The following is a 19571-nucleotide window of genomic DNA, read 5'->3' as shown; positions in this document are numbered from 1 at the left end:
CGCTCCTATTTGTTTAATCAGTAACTCAAAGACCGAGCTGAGCTGGGCTCCAGCTCACAAACAGCCTAATGGGTGAATTTCCATATTTTTTTATTTTTATCGTTTTTATTGCACACCTACAAAAATGTGGTTTGAGCAGCTCTTTGCAAACCCGAATTTGCCACCGGGCTGGCTGCAGGTGAAGGGATGTGCTGGCTGGTTTTCTGCTCATTGAGGTTCCCTGCAAAGCTCGGTGCTGGCCTCAGAAACCAGCGACCAGGCTGAGACAAACCCTGTGCCCTTGCTGGGCTTATGGGAGCTGAGTTTGCCTGGTCTCAGCTGGCTGCATGTTGAGAGAGGTGGAGAAAACAGCCCAGAGCATCCTCTGTGCCAACCCTGCCCAGCTCGCCACCCAAAATCCACCCAAAGAAGAAAACTTTGAATAACCCAAGCCCCACACACCCCATTCAACTCTTTTTCTCAGCAAAAGAAATACTCAAGCCACTTCCCTTCTGGCTCAAATGACACTTTTTGAGCCGGCTTCTGGGTTTTGTCCCTTCTAAAAATAAAAGAGCGCATTGATATAAACCAGTATCGCCCTTCCAGGTGAGAAGGAACTGGCTTGTTCACCCCAGTTTGCTCTTTAGTGGGGTTTTTTTGCAAAACTCTCTGCTAAATGCAGCTGGGTTGGGGGGGTCATGTTGTTGACCCCCAGTCACAAGTTCCTGTGCTGGAACGGTGCAGCCCAAGGCTTTTACCTGGGTTTTATGGGGGGAGAAAATGGTGAGTGCTGGGGACGCTGGGGTCCCTGGAGGTGACAAGGACACAGGTATTGCTCTGGAGGTGATGGGGACACAGAGATGTTGGTCTGGAGGTGCCAGGGACACAGACATATTGTTCTGGAGGTGCCAGGGACACAGAGGTGCTGCCTGGAGGAGAAGGGACATAGAGGTGAAGGGACACAGAAGTTCTGCTCTGGAGGTGACAAGGACACAGAGGTATTGCTATGGAGGTGGTTGGACACAAAGATGTTGCTCTGGAGGTGACAGGGACACAGGTATTGCTCTGGAGGTGATGGGGACACAGAGATGTTGGTCTGGAGGTGCCAGGGACACAGACATATTGTTCTGGAGGTGCCAGGGACACAGAGGTGCTGCCTGGAGAAGGGACATAGAGGTGATGGGACACAGAAGTTCTGCTCTGGAGGTGACAAGGACACAGACATATTGTTCTGGAGGTGACAGGGACACCAGACTCCCCTGCCAGAGCTGCTGGGCTGGGTGACACTGGTGGCCGTGCGTGACCAGGGCTGTGTGACAGGACACAGGCCACCCTTGTCCCACTCTGTTGTCCCTCCCCACCTCTGCCTCCAGCCCCCTCCATCTCTCCATCCCTTCCACCCATCCCTTCCCTATGCACCCCAGGGTGTCCCCACTGTCCCCACATGCCTCCCCATCCCCCTGACCCTCTCCCCACCCCGTCCCCAGGGTCCCCAAGGTGCCAGCGTGCTGTCTGTCCCGCAGGGAAGGGATGCTCAGCCGCTAGAACCCCCGGCGTGGTGACAATGACGTCCATCCCCGAGGCCTTGGGTCGCCCACGGAGCAGCTCGTCCCGCAGCCTGGCCGGGACGCTGGAGGCCACCCTGGGCATGGGGATGTTGGACATGGACAAGGAGGAGATGCGCATCCTCAAGGTCTGCTTCTACAGCAACAGCTTCAACCTGGGCAAGAACTTTAAGCTGGTGAAGTGTCCCGTCACAACGCAGATCCGGGTAGGTGGGGAGAGGGTGATGGGGCAGCACATGGAGGATGTTTTGTCCACCCAACGTCAGAGCCGACTCCATTCCAGACATCAGGCAGAACACAAGGAACAAATTGTTTGTGCTGAGGGTGGTGAGAGCCTGGCCCAGATTCCCAGAGAGGTGGTGGATGAACCATCCCTGGAGACATCCCAGGCCAGGCTGGACGGGGCTCTGAGCAAACTGAGCTGGTGAAGATGTCCCTGCTCATGGCGGGGGTGGCACTGGGGGATCTTTAATGGTCCCTTCCCACCCAAACCATCCTGTGGTTCTATGGTGATTCAGACACCCTTTCCCATGGTGTGGGCGCCCCATGGCTGAGAAGCACCAAAACCTGGAGAGCAGGGAGAAAATTTGGCCATCTCTGGTGGCCCAATAGGAGCTTGGAGAGGACAAGGGCTTGTTGTCCCCACTGGTGGTTCCTGCAGTGAGGATCTGCCCCAATGAGTCGCTGCCGGTCCTTTTGTGGGCAGCAAAGAGGAGTTTCCAGGCCCTGGTTCACCTCGCCTGGGGGAGACATCCCTGGGCAGTGATGCTGGGAGTGATGGGACAAGCGGGTCATGGAATGGGTGACGCTGACCCTTCCTCTGGACAATCATTGCAATGGAGTCACAGGGAGATGACCAAAGCACAGCTGAGCTGGGGGTTGTTCCTCAGCTGGTGGGACATGGAGGGGGACAGGGCTGTCCCATCCCCAGGAGGAGGTGGCATGGCAGAAGGTTTCAGAGGAGTGGTTGGAGCAGGAGAGGACTTGTCAGGTTGGGAAGGAGATGTCTGTGTAGAGGAAATGCAAGAGAAACCATAAAAGGAAGGCTGATGGGACTGCAGCTTCCTCACAAGGGGAGGAAGAGGAGCAGGCTCTGAACACTTCTCTTTAGTGACCAGTGACAGAGCCCAGGGAACGGCAGGAGATGTGCCAGGGAGGGTCAGTGGGACATGAGGAAAGGGTTCTTCCCCCAGAGGTGCTGGACACTGAACAGGCTCCCCAGGGAGGTGTCACAGCCCCAACCTGACAGTGTTCAACAAGAGACTGGACACCGTCCTCAGACACACGGGGTGACCTGTGGGGTGTCCTGTGCAGGGACAGCAGTTGGACTCAGTGATCCTGGTGGGTCCTTCCAGCTCAGGACATTCTATGATTCCATGAAATGACAATGGTCTGGCTGTCCCCAAGGTCTGGCTGTCCCCTGGGCAGGGCTGGGAGCACAGGAATGGTGGTCGCTCCTCAGGAACAGCTTGGCCACCAGATGTGTCAATAACCGTCAGCTTTTTGTTGGCTTTTTGGGTACCAGGTCGAGAGCAGAGGCCCCTCTGGATACCAGAGCTCTCCAGCAACACCAGTGTCTGCTTTGCTCCCTGCTTACAACTGATGCTGTGCACCGGGTGTAGCTCAGCTGAGGTGCAAGGAAGGCTAAAAATGACCTAACTGGGCTTTCATCCCTGACCAAACAACCTCTGGGAGGTTGGATAAGACATGTCCAGGCTGTGGGATGCTGCAGAGCAAGGTGGAGGCATCTCTGGAGGCTTCACGTGGAGATGGCTGGGGCTGTATTTTTGCTCCGGGGATATTTCTGTTGCAATTTTGCTGCGTTTCCTCCTCGTTTTCCTGCTGGCTGGGGCTGCTGGGGTCTCAGCCCTGCTCCGTCCCTCCCCAGGAGGTGATCAGGTCCATCCTGGTGAGCGGCCGCATCGGGCCCGACATCAAGCTGGCCGAGTGCTACGGGCTGCGCCTGAAGCACGTCAAGTCGGACGAGATCCACTGGCTGCACCCAGACCTGACAGTGGGCGAAGTGCAGGAGAAGTACGAGTGTCTACACCTGGAAGCCGAGTGGAGGTAGGACCTCCTGGGGGTGGTGTCCCCCTCCATGTCCCCACAGCCACCCAAGGACACAGGGACCAGCGAGCCCTCTTCTAGGGAAAGCTCCTGTGTGTGGTTCTCATGGAGGGGCTCTCTGTTGCCAGGTATGACCTCCAGATCCGCTACCTGCCAGAGGATTTCATGGAGCGCTTCCAAGAGGACAGGACCACCTTGCTCTACTTCTACCAGCAGGTCAGAGGTGACCCTGGGGATCTTCTAGCCCCAGCCAGCTCTACTCTCCAGCCACCCTGACCCCCCCCCCCAACCTCCAGGAGGATGTTTCCTCCTCCCCAGCCCCAAAAATGTGGGTCCTGAGAGCCCCAAGACCTTGCAGCCCATTTACCCTCACCCTGGGCTGCTGACAGATGGCCCCTTGGGGTCCCATCCTGCTGCTGGCTCTGTGCATCTCCAGTGGGGACAGCTGATCCCAGCCTTGTCACCCCCCTCCTACACCGGCTGCAACCCGGTGTGGGACATTAGAGGGCGCCAACCCTGCAAGTGTCCCCTGCAAGTGTCCCCTGCCAGCATCCCCTGCTGGTATCCCTGTGACCATCGCCTGCCAGCATCACTGTGAGCATCCCTGCCAGCATCCCCTGCAAATGTCCTGTCAGCATCCCCTGTGAGCATCCCGAATGAGCATCCCCTGCCAGCATCCCTTGTGAGCATCCCTGTGAACACATCCCTGTGACCATCCATCCCTTACAAGCATCCCCTACGAGTGTGCCTGCAAGCATCCCCTGCAATCACGTCCTGCAAACATTCCCTACAAGCATCCCTTGCAAGCATCCCATACCAGCATCCCCTGCCAGCATACTTTCCAAGTGTCCCACACAAAACATCCCCTGCCAGTATTCCCTTCAAGCGTCCCCTGCAAGCTTCCCATATGAGCACCCCCTGCAAGCATCTTTGCCAGTATCCCAGTATCTCCTGCAAGCATCCCCTGCCAGCATCCCATATGAGCATCCCATATGAGCATCTCATATGAGCATCCCATATGAACATCCCATATGAGCATCCCCTGCTGGCACCCCTGTGAATGTCCGCTGCACCCCCTGACCCCGCGTCTCCTCGCAGCTCCGCAGTGAGTACATGCAGAACTACGCCAGCAAGGTGAGCGAGGGCATGGCCCTGCAGCTGGGCTGCCTGGAGCTCAGGTATGTGTCCCTGCCTGTCCCGGCCCCTCTGCAGCAGCGGGAGGGCTGGGGGAGATGGGAACGGGGCTGTGGGCACGGCAGGGGTTGCAGGATCGGGGGATGTGGTGGGGGGACGCGAGCGCAGGGCTGATGTCCCCCCCATCTGGCAGGAGGTTTTACAAGGACATGCCTCACAACGCGCTGGAGAAGAAATCCAACTTCGAGTTCCTGGAGTGAGTAGGCACAGCACCCACCCCAGGCAAAAACCCCGTGCCCCAAACCCCCATCCCTGCCAGCCAGCCCCCAGGGGCTGGGGTGCTGCAGGCAGCCTTCCTCATCCCCCTGCAGCTCCTCATCCTCCTGCAGCTCCTCATCCTCCCACAGCTCCTCATCCCCCTGCAGCTCCTCATCCCCCTGCAGCTCCTCATCCCCCTGCAGCTCCACATCCATCCCCCCGCAGCTCCTCCTCCCCCCAGCCATGATTTCTGCTGATGGGCAGGATGCAGGAGGGGATACAGGAACCTTTCACCCTCTGCTGGGTGGGCGGTTTCTCCCCCAGGAGCCTCCCCTTGCTCTCAACACCCACTTTTCTTGGTGCACGCCCACCTGCACTGGTCTGCAGCTCCTGGGGGGTCCCCACAGGGCCGTTAACATGTGGGGGGTCTCTACTCTGCAGGAAGGAGGTGGGTCTGGACCTCTTCTTCCCCAGCCAGATGCAGGAGAACCTGAAGGTAAGGGACGTGTTGGGGGGTAGGTGTGTGCAAGCTGAGCGGGGTGTGAGGGTGCAAGGGCTGTGGGAGGGCACAGATGTGGTTGGGGTGCTTGAGTGCATGTAGTGAGGTGTGCACGGAGATTAGCACGTGGTCATGCAGGTGGAGATAGATCCGTATGCACACACATATGTACACACACATTAAGGTGTTTGTGCCTCTGTGTGTGCATTCACATGCAGGCCTGTGTATGTATCAGTGTGCACAGGTGGATTTGGATGTATAGGCATGTCTGCTTGCACATGTCAAGGGGGCTTTGCATGCGTGTGCATATGTGTGGGGGTAGATTTCTATCTTCGGGTGAGTGCATGCGTGCACGTGTTCATGTACATGCATGTGTCCTTGTGTGTGCACATGTCCTTGTGTGTGCACGTGTCCGTGTGCATGCACATAACCACGTGTCTGTGTGTGTGCATGTGTCCATACCTATGTCCCACATGCCTGTGTGTATGCATGTGTCCATGTACATGCACATGTCCTGTACATGCGTGTGCCCCCGTGTGCATGTGTCCACATGTCCATGTGTGTGCACGTGTCTGTGCGTGTGCACTTGTCTGTGTGTATGCTTGTATCCATGTGTGTGCATGTTTCTGTGTCCATGCACATGTCTGTGTCTGTGTACATGCATGTATCCATGTGTATGCATGTTTCTGTGTCTGTGCATGTGCACTTGTCTGTGTGCACACATGTATCTATGTGTGTGCACTTTTCCTTGTCCATGCGCATGTCCGTGTGTGTGTACATGCATGTATCCATGTGAATGCACATTTCTGTGTCCGTTCACATGTCTGTGTCTGTGTACATGCATGTATCTGTGTGTGTGCACGTTTCCGTGTCCGTGCACGTGTCTGTGTGCATGCATGTATCTGTGTGTGTACGTTTCCATGTCCGTGCACATGTCCATATCTGTGTATGTGCATGTATCCATGTGTGTGCACGTTTCTGTGTCCGTGCACATGTCCATATCTGTGTATGTGCATGTATCCATGTGTGTGCACGTTTCTGTGTCCGTGCACGTGTCTGTGTACATGCATGTATCTGTGTGTGTGCACGTGTCTGTGTCCGTGCATGTGTCTATATCTGTGTATGTGCATGTATCCATGTGTGTGCACATTTCTGTGTCCCTACACGTGTCTGTGTACCTGCATGTATCCCTGTGTGTGCATGTTTCCGTGTCCGTGCACATGTCCATTTCTGTGTATGTGCGTGTATCTGTGTGCACACACTTCCACGTCCATGCACGTGTCCGTGTACGTGCGTGTATCCATGTGTGTGCACGTTTCCGTGTCACTGCACATGTCCATGTCTGTGTATGTCCATGTATCCATGTGTGTGCACGTTTCCGTGTCACTGCACATGTCCATGTCTGTGTATGTCCATGTATCCATGTGTGTGCACGTTTCCGTGTCACTGCACATGTCCATGTCTGTGTATGTCCATGTATCCATGTGTGTGCACGTTTCCATGTCCATGCACATGTCCATGTCTGTGTATGTCCATGTATCCGAGTGTGTGCACATTTCCATGTCCATGCACATGTCCATGCCTGTGTATGTCCACGTATCCATGTGTGTGCACGTTTCCATGTCCATGCACATGTCCATGTCTGTGTATGTCCACGTATCCATGTGTGTGCACGTTTCCATGTCCATGCACATGTCCATGTCTGTGTATGTCCACGTATCCATGTGTGTGCACGTTTCCATGTCCATGCACATGTCCATGTCTGTGTATGTCCATGTATCCATGTGTGTGCACGTTTCCATGTCCATGCACATGTCCATGTCTGTGTATGTCCATGTATCCATGTGTGTGCACGTTTCCATGTCCATGCACATGTCCATGTCTGTGTATGTCCATGTATCCGAGTGTGTGCACATTTCCATGTCCATGCACATGTCCATGTCTGTGTATGTCCATGTATCCATGTGTGTGCACATTTCCATGTCCGTGTATCCATGTGTGTGCACATTTCCATGTCCATGCACATGTCCATGCCTGTGTATGTCCATGTTTCCATGTGTGTGCACATTTCCATGTCCGTGCACATGTCCATGTCTGTGTATGTCCATGTATCCGTGTGTGTGCACGTTTCCATGTCCATGCACATGTCCATGTCTGTGTATGTCCACGTATCCGTGTGTGTGCACGTTTCCATGTCCATGCACATGTCCATGTCTGTGTATGTCCACGTATCCGTGTGTGTGCATGTTTCCATGTCCATGCACATGTCTGTGTGCATCCCGCCCCCTCCGCCCCTCCCCGCCGCGCGCCCCGCACAGCCGGGGTGCCCAGCAGCCCCTGTGCCCGCAGCCCAAGCAGTTCCGGAAGATGATCCAGCAGACGTTCCAGCAGTACGCGCTGCTGCGGGAGGAGGAGTGCATCCTCAAGTTCCTGCACACCCTCGCCACCTTCGCCAACATCGACCAGGAGAGCTACAGCTGCGAGCTCATCGTGCGTCCGGGCGGTGCTGGGATGGGATGGGACGGGATGGGTTGAGATTGAATCAGAGAATCATTTTGGTTGGAAAAGACCCTCGAGATCATCCAGTCCAACCATTCCCCCACCCCTGGCACTGCCCCATGTCCTGAGAACCTCATGTCCGTCTGTCCAGCCCTCCAGGGATGGTGACTCCAGCACTGCCCTGGGCAGCCTGTTCCAATGCCCCACAGCCCTTTGGGGAAGAAACTGTTCCCCAGATCCAACCTCACCCTCCCCCAGCACAACTTGAGGCCGTTTCCTCTCGTGGGGTTGCAGTGGGGGCTCCAGGGACCTTCCACACCCGGGGGGTCCAAGCCCAGTGGGTGCAAAACAGCATCTGAAATTTGCTGAACCCCTTTTGGGGTAAGAAAGTGGCAAACCAGTAGTACTGGGCACCACTTTTTGGGGGCAGAAGGGGGAAAAACACCTACTTGCTCATACTATCCAAACCATCCCCTCTCCAAGAGGGTGATTTTTCACAGTGTCTCCCACATTGCAGCAGGTTGCAGGGGGGGTCTGGCTATTGGGGTGCCCCCCACCCCAAATTTTTATCCTCCTCCTTCTGTCCCCCCAGCAAGGGTGGAACATCACAGTGGACCTGGTGATCGGCCCCAAGGGCATCCGGCAAATGACAAGCAAGGAAGCCAAGGTGCGAGGGTTTTTTTGGGATGGGGAGTGAGGGGGTGGCTGCTCTGAAACTCGGGGTTCAAGCTGCCACTGGGGCTCTGACCTCTCCCCAGCCCACCTGCTTGGCCGAATTCAAGCACATCAAGTCCATCAAGTGCTCCAGTGTGGAGGAAGGTCGCGCTGTGCTGCAGCTGGGGCTCAGCGGCACCCCCCAGGTCAGGAGGCATTTGGAGGGGTGCCCAGGGTGCTGGGGGGTTTGGGTGGGATGGGGGATCCCCCCGGTGCCATGGGGTGACTTTGCCTCCCTGGGGGTGAGGTGGGATGTGGTGGGTGGCTCATTGACCTTATTCATGGAGATCAAGATGGAAAGGGGGAGTGTCAGGAGGATGGAGCCAGGCTCTTCTGGTGACAACCAGGGACAGGACAAGGGGCAATGGGTGCAAACTGGAACACAGGAGGTTCCACTGCAAGAGGAGAAGCAACTTGTTGGGGGTGAGGGTGGCAGAGCCTGGCCCAGGCTGCCCAGGGAGGTTGTGGAGTCTCCTTCTGTGCAGACATTCCAACCCGCCTGGACACCTTCCTGTGTAACCTCATCTGGGTGTTCCTGCTCCATGGGGGGATTGCACTGCATGAGCTTTCCAGGGCCCTTCCAACCCCTGACATTCTGGGATTCTGGGATTTCCTCTGGGAGAACCCCCACCAAGGGGTGACTGACCCCCAAAATAGGGCACAGGGGGTTCCCCCTCACCCCAAGGGGCCAGCCCTGCCTGGGGGTGGTTTGGTGCTGGTGTGTTGGCCTGGGAAGGATGATACAGAGAAACTGGGTCTGCTGTGGAGTCACTGAGTGACCCCAAGGTGGAGAAAATGGGGGGACCCACCCCAGCACCCCCTACCCCATCACCCCCACCCCAGCTCTGGGCTCACCCCCGTTTCCCCGCTGTCCCCCCCAGTCCCTGGCGATCAAGACAGCATCTCTGGCCGAGGCGGAGAACATGGCCGACCTCATCGACGGCTACTGCCGCCTGCAAGGGGGCTCGGACACCTCCCTCATCATCCTCCCCCAGAGAGGTGAGCACCCCAGGGACACCGATCCCCACCTGTGCCCCCCTGAGCCTTTCTCCACGGCCACAGCATCACCTGTGGCTTTGGTGTGAGCTCAGCTCAGACCCCCGAACTCATTGCATGTGTGGGTGAGGTTTTGAGGGGTCCCCAGTGCCCATGATGCTGTGATGGGGGCACTGACACTGCTGGTCCCCACCTGTGCCCCCCTGAGCCTTTCTCCACCCGTGCATCAGCTGTGGCTTTAACCTGAGCTCGGCTCAAAGCCCCAGACTCACCACATATGTGCTTGAGGTTTTGCGGGGGTTCCCAGCACCCATCAGGCTCTGGGGGGGGCACTGGGATATGACTGTGTGCTGTCCCCTCCACAGAGCGGGAGAAGAGGATCAGCCTGCCCCAGATCCCAGCCCCGTGAGTAGCCCTGACCCAGAATTTTTGGAAAGCCCCCAAATCCTATACCCCCACCCCTCTCCCTAACCTCCTCCACCTCCTCCTTCTGCCAGGCACCTGGTTGAGCGGCAGTCCCTGTTGTCCGACAGTGCCAGCATGGGTGAGTTGTTCGGCTCTTTTCCTTTCTCACCCCACGGAGGGACAAGGGGGCTGCAGGACACCCCTGCCCCAGGATCTGGGGGGGTTTCATGGAGCTGGACCCCCCCAGCCCTTTGTCTGGGGGCTTGAGATGCAGCAGAACAGCCTGGGAAGGGCTGGGTTGGCTGCAGGAAACGCTGCAGGCTGGGGATGCTGCAAGAACCCCCCTGCCTGCATCCCTGCCCGCATCCCTGCCTGCATCCCAGCATCCCTGCCTGCATCCCTGCCTGCATCCCTGCCAGCATCCCAGTGTCCCTGCCCGCATCCATGCCGGCATCCCTGTCCACATCCCTGCCTGCATCCCAGAATCCCTGCCTGCATCCCAGAATCCCTGCCTGCATCCCTGCCCGCATCCCTGCCCGCATCCGTGCCTGCATCCCAACACCTCTGCCCACATCCCTGCCTGCAACCTCCTTTTTTCCCCCAGACTCTGATATTTACGCTGAAATCCCCGATGAATCTTCACGACCGAGGTCTGGAGGTAGGTGCCACCACCCCAACCAAGCCCTCCCACCTCCTCCTGCCCACCCCCATTCTCCACACCATCCCCTCAAAACTGAGGACAAGGTTTTGCCTTCACTCCCCCCCGCCCCGAAAAAGAAACCCAAAATAGGGCTGAATGAGCTGGTGTCACTCTATGTGCTATGGGGCAGGACCTCGGGGTCCTTGCTGGGGGGTGATGGAGGGGGTTGGTACCATCAGCATCTCCCACATAGTATGAGGCGCTCTGCCCATGGCATAGGCAGGGGTGCAGGCAGCTTTCCACATGCTGGCACTGCCACTCTGTCCCCCTGTCCCCTTGTCCCCTTGTCCCCCTGTTCCCTTGTCCCGCTGTCCATGAAGCCCAGCACTACGGCATCTCCCGGGAGGACGTCACGTTGGGCAGGATTCTTGGAGAAGGTTTCTTTGGAGAGGTCTATGAGGGGATCTACACCACCCCGGTGAGTGTCCTGTCCCCCCTGCCCTGCCCCTGCCCCCTCCATGGCTGGGGGGCCGGGTACAGCGCCCCCCACCCCTTCTTCTCCTGGCAGAAAGGGGAGCGGGTCAACGTGGCCGTGAAGACCTGCAAGAAGGACTGCAGCCCCGAGAACAGGGACAAGTTCCTGAGCGAAGCGGGTACATCGGAGGGTCCTGCTGCCCTTTGGGGGGTCCTGCTGCCCTTTGTGGGGGGCGCGGAGCCTGGACAGATGTGGGGGCCAGGTGGTGTTTGCAGCATTGCAAGGGTAGGGTGTTAGAGACCAGATGGAGAAGGGTTGGATCCCTTCTTCATCCCTTCTCCATCCCATCTCCATCCGGTCCTGGCATCTCCTGGTCCCTGCTTGGGGACAAGTTGCCATTGCGATGCGGGACTGGCTGGGAGGAGCCCAGTGACTTGGCTACTTGGCTGTTCTCCAAAATACCTGATTTATGGGAGGGAAGGCCATGAGGGAGGAAGAAAAGCTGTGGAATCCACATGTAGGAGCAGATGGGCACCACCTGGATGGAAATCCCTGGGGAGATGGAGCCCCATCCTCTTTAGGGACATTAGCTCCTTCTGCTCCATCTCTGGCTCCATGGCAGGGACCTGTCCCCCCACCCCAGGACAGGGCTCCTGGAGGGGGGTCCCCCCATTGCAGGGGGTCTGACTTGGTGTCCCCACAGTGCTGATGAAGAAGCTGGACCACCCTCACATTGTGAAGCTCATTGGCATTGCAGAGGAGGAGCCCACCTGGATCATCATGGAGCTCTATCCCTACGGAGAGGTGAGCGGGGGTCCCCCCTGTCCCCCTGTCTCCCCCTGCTCTGTCCCCTGGGTCTCTGAGCCCCCTCGTTTGTCCCTTTGCAGCTGGGCCAGTACCTGGAGCAGAACAAGCCCTGTCTGGCTGTGCCCACGCTCATTCTCTACGCCCTGCAGATCAGCAAAGCCTTGGCCTACCTGGAGGCCATCAACTGCGTGCACAGGTGGGACAGGAGGGACAAGGAGCCGTGCAGGGTGGCAGGAGAGGCAGGGGACAGCAGGCACTGTGGGGGGACAGTTTGGGGGGAGCAGGAATGGGCAGAGGTTGGCAGTATCATTTGCTGTAGACCCTTCTTGTCCAGGTGTGAGCTCTCCTTCTCCATCCCTTCTTCATCCCTTCTCTATCCCTCTTCCATCCCTCTTCCATCCCTCCTCCACCCCTCTTCCATCCCTTCTCCGTCCCTCCTCCGTCCCTGCTCCATCCCTCCTCCCCAGCCAAGGCTCTCTCTCCTTGCAGGGACATTGCTGTCAGGAACATCTTGGTGGCCTCCCCGGAGTGTGTGAAGCTGGGTGACTTTGGGCTCTCCAGGTACATCGAGGATGAGGAATATTATAAAGGTAAGAGCTGCATGATGGGGTTGGGGCTCTGTGAGAGTGGAGACCTTGGTGAGACCTCGCTGCCTGCGCTGGGGCTGATCCGTCCCCACCAGTGACCATGACCACCCTCTGTCTTTCCCTCCAGCATCCGTCACCCGTCTCCCCATTAAGTGGATGTCACCCGAGTCCATCAACTTCCGCCGCTTCACAACGGCCAGTGATGTCTGGATGTTTGGTACGTGGTCGGATGGAGATGGAGCAGTGTCCTGGGTATTGTCCACCCCCTGGGGCATTGTCTTAATGCCCAGGGACAAATCCTGCTTCAGAACAGTGGGGTTGTCCCAACCTTGACCTTGGGGAAGGGGCTCCTGGTGCAGAGCTTCTTGCAACTCAACCATCAGTAGCTGCTTCCTCCAGTGAATTCAAGACAGTTGGGGGGCTGAGTTAAACTCTGCTCCCTGCAAATATCCACACCCCTGCCCATCAGCCCATCCCCATGGCGTCTGGAGCTCAGCTGTCTGTCTGTCCATCCCAAACAGCCCTATGGCCAACAGTGACCAGGAGCGGGCAACCCTTTCCTCTGCATTTTCCACCCCAGGAGCAGAAAGGCTGATTGGTCAATTGAGGTTGAGGTTGGATCTGGGGAACAATTTCTTCCCCAAAGGGCCGTGGGGCATTGGAACAGGCTGCCCAGGGCAGTGCTGGAGTCACCAGCCCTGGAGGGCTGGACAGACGGACATGAGGTTTTCAGGACATGGGGCAGTGCCAGGGGTGGGTTATGGTTGGACTCAATGATCTTTAAGATCTTTTCCAACCAAAACCATTCTGTGATTCTATGACTTGACACCACACAGCAAAGCATGGCAATGTCACCACATCCCCAAAAACCCAAGCGGAGGGGCTGTTGCCCCAAGTTTCACACCACTTGAGGTTGCTCCTGTTGCTCCCCCAGCCGTGTGCATGTGGGAGATCCTGAGCTACGGCAAGCAGCCCTTCTTCTGGCTGGAGAACAAGGACGTCATTGGGGTGCTGGAGAGGGGTGACCGCCTGCCCAAGCCCGACCTCTGCCCCCCCGTCCTCTACACCCTCATGACGCGCTGCTGGGACTATGACCCCAGCGAAAGGCCCAAGTTCAAGGACTTGGTTTGCAGCTTGAGGTGAGTGGGGACATGGGGGAACTGAAGAGGAAGAAACTTTGTGCTGAGGGTGGTGAGAGCCTGGTCCAGGTTCCCAGAGAGGTGGTAGATGAACCATCCCTGGAGACATCCCAGGCCAGGCTGGACGGGGCTCTGAGCAACCTGAGCTGGTGCAGATGTCCCTGCTCATGGCAGGGATGGCACTGGGGGAGCTGGGAAGGTCCCTTCCCACCCAAACCATCCTGTGATTCTGTGGTGATGCTGGTGTGGCCAGCCAGGAACACACTCTGTCCTCCTGCTCCTTTCCCTTTTCTCTTCCCATCCCTCCTCCCTCCTTCATGTTTTCCACGGCCCATCCACGCTTTGGGGTATGGCAAGTGTGCCAATGCTGCCTCCTGGGACTGTAACCCTCTCTGTCCCCCCGCAGCGACATTTACCTGATGGAGAAGGAACTGGCCAAGGAGCAGGAGAGGAACAACCGCCACCGGCCTCCCAAAATCATGGAGCCATCGTCCTACCAGGAGCCACCTCCCAAGGTGAGGAGAGGCCAGAGCCCGTGCGGCTTCATCTCCCCACCTTGACCCACCCATGGATGCTGCAGACATGGGACCTCCCCGATCTTGCACCCACCGTGTGTTTCTCCCCACAGCCCAGCAGACCCAGGCACAAACCACCACCCCAGAGCAACCTCCTGGCTCCCAAGCTGCAGTTCCAGGTGAGGCAGGACATCTGGAGCACGTCATGGGGATCTGAGCAATGGGGTCAGTGCCGGAAAGCCATGCCTGGAGCTCGAGCCCTTGGGGGCTCATGATTTTTGGGGCTCCAGGGTGTCCCACACCACCACCAAGTGCCTCTTGATGCCTTGCAAGCAGGACCCTGTGCTGCTCAGGGCTCAGCCCTGCTCGCCTGCGTGTTGTCCATCCCTCTGGGCTGGCAGAGACGTGTTTGCCCCAGGGAAGGGCAGGTTGCACCCGGGCACTGGCTGGTTTGCAGGCACATCTGGGAGGAGAGGAGGTTTTGATGCTTCTGGTGTTACCCGGGCTGAGTTTGGGCATGCTCTGCAAGGGCTGGTGCTGGTCCCCACAGCTTCATCAGGGTGAATCAAGGCAGACAACAGGGTGACCATGAGCCGACAATGTGCCCTGTGGCCAAGAGGCCAATGGGACCTGGGGTGCATGAGGAAGAGTGTGAGCAGCAGGTGGAGGGAGGTTGTTCCTCCCCCTCTGCTCTGCCCTGGGGAGGCCCCATCTGCAGTTGTGGGTCCAGATCTGGGCTTCCCAGTTGAAGAAGGACAAGGAATTACTGGAGAGAGTCCAGGGAGGGACACAAAGATGCTGAGGGGTCTGGAGCATCTTTGTGATGAGGAGACTGAGAGAGCTGGGGCTGTTGAGCTGGAGAAGAGAAGCTGAGAGGGATGTGATCAATGGATCAATAGCTCAGGGTGGGTGTCAGAGGATGGACCAGACTCTGTTCAGTGGTGCCCAACGCCAGGGTGAGGGGCAACGGGCACAGACTGAGACACAGGAGGCTCCATGTGAACATGAGCAGAAACTTGTTTGCTGGGAGGTGCCAGAGCCTGGCCCAGGCTGCCCAGAGCGGGTGTGGAGTCTCCTGCTCTGAGACATTCAAACCCCCTGGACCCACCTGTGTGATCTGCTCTGTGACCCTGTGTGAGCAGCTGGGTTGGACTGGATGATCCCCAGAGGTCCCTTCAACCCCAGCCAGCCTGGGTTTCTGTGAAATCCTCAAGAGTGACTATTTTGGGTGCCCTTTTGGGGCCGGGCAGGGTCCAGGCAGTAGTGCTGGAGGTCTCAAGCCCATATAGGCTCAGAGTGAAGAAGAGCTGAGTAGGAGGAAGGTCCCGATCCTGCTGCACAGATGAGACCAGAGGCTCCTGGCGCAAAAGCCGCTATTCCCTGCATTGTCTGCTCTGTTTGTCTGTCTGTCTGCACTAACCCCCCGTCGCCTTGTTCTGTGCCCGCGCCGCCCCGCTGCCCCCCCGCAGGTCCCCGAGGGTCTGTGTGCCAGCTCGCCCACCCTCACCAGCCCTGTCGAGTACCAGTCGCCGGCCACCTCCCTGCACACCCCACCGCTCAACCGCCACAACGTCCTCAAGCGCCACAGCATGAGGGTAAGAGGGGGATGCCCAAATCCCGCAGCATCCGGAGGACGTCCCAGCCCCGCATGGTGACACCCTGGGGACACTGGGGACGCGGCAGGAGGCGAGGGCCGGGCGGAAGGAGGGATGCTGGCTGCACCGCGCTCCGCTCTGTGCTGCCGTCTGCGCTGCTTTCAGCTCCGTGTCGCTGTCATCCCGGCTGCGGGAGGGACAAATCGCGTCACCCATGGGTGCTGTTTGCAGGATGAAGCCATCAAGCCCGTGAAGGGCTCTGGGGTGTCACCAGCCCCCCCAACACACAAATTGGCACACACATCGCTGTGAACGCATGTTGGTGGATGAGCATTGGCGCGGTGTCCCCAAAAATGACAGGGGATAGGTGGCTGCTGCTCCTTGGAGCTTTGGGTCAGCTTCTCACTCGGGGTGGTGTCACTTGAAATGCCAGCAGTGGTTTGCAGCCTGGACTCAGTCACTTTAGCCCCAAAATCAGAGGTGGGTGGTGGGGCACATCCTGAGCTGCTCTGTCTGTGCCGGCACCGCTGCGGTGCCACGGGCACGGTGAGCTGCTCCCCAGGCCCACAGAAAGTTCCGGAATGTAGTGGTGGGAGATTTGGGGCCAACCAGTGTTTTCTTGTCCCTGCTGGAAACCACAAGAGCTCAACACATCCAGTTTGGGGGTGCATGGCTGTTGGGGTCCGGCGCATGGCTTGCATGCACGGAGTGGGGCTCTGGTTCCCGGTGCCAAAATTGGGGGGTTCTCTGAGTCCTCAACCCCAATCACACACCAGGAGGAGGATTTCCTGCGTCCCAGCAGCAGGGAGGAGGCGCAGAAGCTTTGGGAGATGGAGAGGCTGAAGATGCAGGAGGTGCTGGACAAGCAGCAGAAGCAGATGGTGGAGGATTACCAGTGGCTGCGGCAGGAGGAGAAGTCCCTGGTGAGTGGCCTTGGGTCGTCTCCAGCTCTTGCACCATCACAAAAGTGCTGGAAGAGCCACAAAAACCATTTATGTTGTTTTTCACGGCCGGAAAAGCCACTTTTCCTTGAGGGAACAGCTCCTCCGGTAGCCAAACCTCTTGCACCTCTTTATTTTTTGCATCCTTAAAAATCTCATAGAGCTGCTTGATTTCAAAACGAATATCCAGAAACTTGGGCAATTTTTAAATACATTCAGTCGTGTCTTAATGAGCTTTTATAAAGCTTTTTGAAATATGGACTTGGAAATAGCTATGGTGTGACTAATGCATCAGCTTGTGGTGAGACAGGCTTGGAAGGAGACGGGAAATCTTTTATTCGATTGACTTTATGCAGCAAATAAAGCAAAGCCCAGCTTCCCCACCACGGAGGCTGCAAACAGCGCTTGGAATTCACCTTCATTTTAATTCGGAGCAGCACTTTGAGGTTTCTGGTATCCCAGGAGCCCATAGGGGCGATGGGATGGGATGGAGATGGGATGAAGATGCACATGAAGCCCCTTCCCCTTACACATCCCCAGACCCTGCAGAGATCTGTTCCTGTGATATTTTTCACGAGTCCCCCCAGAAATCAGGAAAGTCCCTTTTTTCCCTTTATTTTCCTATTTTTCTCACAAAGCTTTTCCCCTTTTGCAGGACCCGATGGTGTTTATGAACAACAACCCTCCTCCGGTAAGCGGTGGAGCTGCTGGGTCCCAGTGTATTTGGGTGCAGGGGGTCCTTCTTTTGGGGGATGTCCGGAGATCCCCATTTGCTTTGGCATGGGTGGGTGATAAATACTTATATACACACCCCTCGCATGGGTAAAATTAATCAAAAAGCGTTAATGGGGTGAAATTCTGGTGGTGCGGAGCTCCCCACCACAGGAGGGGATGGTGATGCCCCTTCCCTCTCTGCTCCCTCCAGCCAGGACTTTTTTCCTCTCATTTGCTCTTTTTTGCCCCCACAGCTGCTCCCGGAGAAGGAGACGGATTACAGTGAGTGCCCAGAGCTGCACGGGGTCGGGGGGCTGCCCCTGGCACCCACTTTGGGGGTGTGAGCGGGGTGCCATGCGCTGAGCCGCAAGGAGCCTCGGGAATCGGATCCCTCCTGGATTTGGGATCCTCCATGGAAGAAGCCCCAGATTGTGGTGGGGGGTCCTGCCTGTCGTGGGCATGGGGCATCCAAGGGGGTCTGACCGTGTGGGGAGGTGGCACAGCTGGTCGGTCGGGGTGTCCAGCTGCAATGGGACATGGTGTAGGACATGTCATGGGTCCCAGGGGTCTTGCAGCTTGTCCAGGGGACCGTCTGGAGTGACCCTCTTTCCTTTCCATTACTGACGGCGTAGCGGAGTTCATGGGGCACCCCCAGAAGCCACCAAGACTCGTGGTGCAGGTAAGACCTCTCTGGGCAGAGCCACCGTGGTCCTGGTTCTCCTTCTCCATCTCTGCGGTCTCATTCCTTCCCCTCCATCATCTGCAGGATGGGACTTTTCTGACTGCGCCAGGCCACAGAGGGGTCAGACAGACCCACCAGCGTCGGGGTCATGGGTGGGTCTTACCAGGGCTCCCCGTAGGTGTTGGTGTTTCCCTCCTTGCCCCCTCGGTCCATCTGATCACCGTTGTGTCCCCATTCCCCAGCAGTCCATCCACCCGGCCCCCACCGCCAACCTGGACCGCACAGATGACACGGTGTACAGCAACGTCATGGACCTGGTGCGGGCCGTGCTGCAGCTGAAGAATGAGATCAGCCTCCTGCCCCCCGAGGGGTACATCCTGGTGGTGAAGGTAGGGTGGGTAGGGAGGGGGCAACGCCAGGGGGGTAATGAGGGAGCTGGAAATGAGTCTGCTGAGCGACTCCTGCCAAGCATCCTTCTCAGGAAGGTCTTGCACATGTAGGAGGGAGCATTTCCAATATGTCCTGCTCCTCCTTTGGGTCCTTGGGTCAATGGTGAGAGCATGTCCAACATTCCCAGCTCCTACTTTGGGTCCTTGGGTCAATGGTGACAGCGTTTCCAACGTGTCCTGCTCTTCCATTGGGTCCTTGGGTCAATGGTGAGAGCATTTCCAACATGTCCTGCTCCTCCATTGGGTCCTTGGGTCAATGGTGAGAGCATGTCCCACGTGTCCTGCTCCTCCACTGGGTACTTGGGTCAATGATGAGAGCATTTCCAACGTGTTCTGCTCCTCCATCGGGTCCTTGGGTCTATGATGAGAGCACTTCCAACGTGTTCTGCTCCTCTATTGGGTCCTTGGGTCTATGATGAGAGCATTTCCAACGTGTTCTGCTCCTCCATCGGGTCCTTGGGTCAATGATAGGAGAGTTTCCAACATCTCTTCTTCCATTGAGTCCTGGGTCAATGATGAGAGCATTTCCAACATGTCCTGCTTCTCCATTGGGTCCTTGGGATAGTAGAGTTTCCAACATGTTGCCTTCTTCCATTGAGTCCTGGGTCAATAATGGGGGTGTTTTGAACGTGTCCTAGACCTCCGTTGGGTCTTTGCGTCAATGATGGTAGAGTTTCCTACATGCCCTGCTCCTCTGTTGGGTCCTTGGGTCATGTGTCCCATCATGCTCCTCTCCCAAATGGGATCCCTGACTCAGTGGCCCAGACTGTTCCCATGCCCTGCTTCCCTGTGCCATGGACCACGCCAACCCTGCCACTGTCCCCACAGAACGTGGGCCTGTCCCTGCGGAAGCTGATCGGCAGCGTCGACGAGATCCTGCCCATCCTGCCCGCCAGCTCCCGCACTGAGGT

General features: G+C 57.4%; 1 protein-coding gene across 17 annotated transcripts in view; it reads left to right on the top strand.

Moving 5' to 3' along the window:
* Positions 1-19571, top strand: part of PTK2B (protein tyrosine kinase 2 beta) — a 37650-nt gene that overhangs the window by 16995 nt on the left and 1084 nt on the right. For 6 of the 17 annotated variants that reach the window (XM_065055509.1, XM_065055511.1, XM_065055508.1 and 3 more), the window contains exons 2-30: positions 1503-1750; positions 3433-3611; positions 3740-3827; positions 4710-4789; positions 4939-5001; positions 5445-5499; positions 7852-7992; positions 8594-8668; positions 8760-8861; positions 9597-9714; positions 10077-10116; positions 10209-10255; positions 10721-10774; positions 11137-11234; positions 11325-11409; positions 11935-12035; positions 12119-12234; positions 12528-12628; positions 12753-12842; positions 13560-13764; positions 14171-14279; positions 14393-14458; positions 15749-15874; positions 16651-16797; positions 17471-17506; positions 17784-17811; positions 18153-18208; positions 18454-18600; positions 19489-19569. In XM_065055509.1, the coding sequence (XP_064911581.1) occupies positions 1503-1750; positions 3433-3611; positions 3740-3827; positions 4710-4789; positions 4939-5001; positions 5445-5499; positions 7852-7992; positions 8594-8668; positions 8760-8861; positions 9597-9714; positions 10077-10116; positions 10209-10255; positions 10721-10774; positions 11137-11234; positions 11325-11409; positions 11935-12035; positions 12119-12234; positions 12528-12628; positions 12753-12842; positions 13560-13764; positions 14171-14279; positions 14393-14458; positions 15749-15874; positions 16651-16797; positions 17471-17506; positions 17784-17811; positions 18153-18208; positions 18454-18600; positions 19489-19569 (2882 nt within the window). Of the gene's footprint in view, positions 1-1466; positions 1751-3432; positions 3612-3739; positions 3828-4709; positions 4790-4938; positions 5002-5444; positions 5500-7851; positions 7993-8593; positions 8669-8759; positions 8862-9596; positions 9715-10076; positions 10117-10208; positions 10256-10720; positions 10775-11136; positions 11235-11324; positions 11410-11934; positions 12036-12118; positions 12235-12527; positions 12629-12752; positions 12843-13559; positions 13765-14170; positions 14280-14392; positions 14459-15748; positions 15875-16650; positions 16798-17470; positions 17507-17783; positions 17812-18152; positions 18209-18453; positions 18601-19488; positions 19570-19571 lie in introns of all 17 variants that reach the window. The other 11 variants (XM_065055510.1, XM_065055502.1, XM_065055498.1 and 8 more) reach the window with 8 other exon arrangements.

The sequence above is a fragment of the Columba livia genome, chromosome 3 (assembly GCF_036013475.1).
Source record: "Columba livia isolate bColLiv1 breed racing homer chromosome 3, bColLiv1.pat.W.v2, whole genome shotgun sequence".
In the NCBI taxonomy this organism is placed as follows: domain Eukaryota; kingdom Metazoa; phylum Chordata; class Aves; order Columbiformes; family Columbidae; genus Columba; species Columba livia.
Note: the sequence above shows the minus strand (reverse complement) of the source record. Positions and strands in the feature narration are given on the sequence as shown.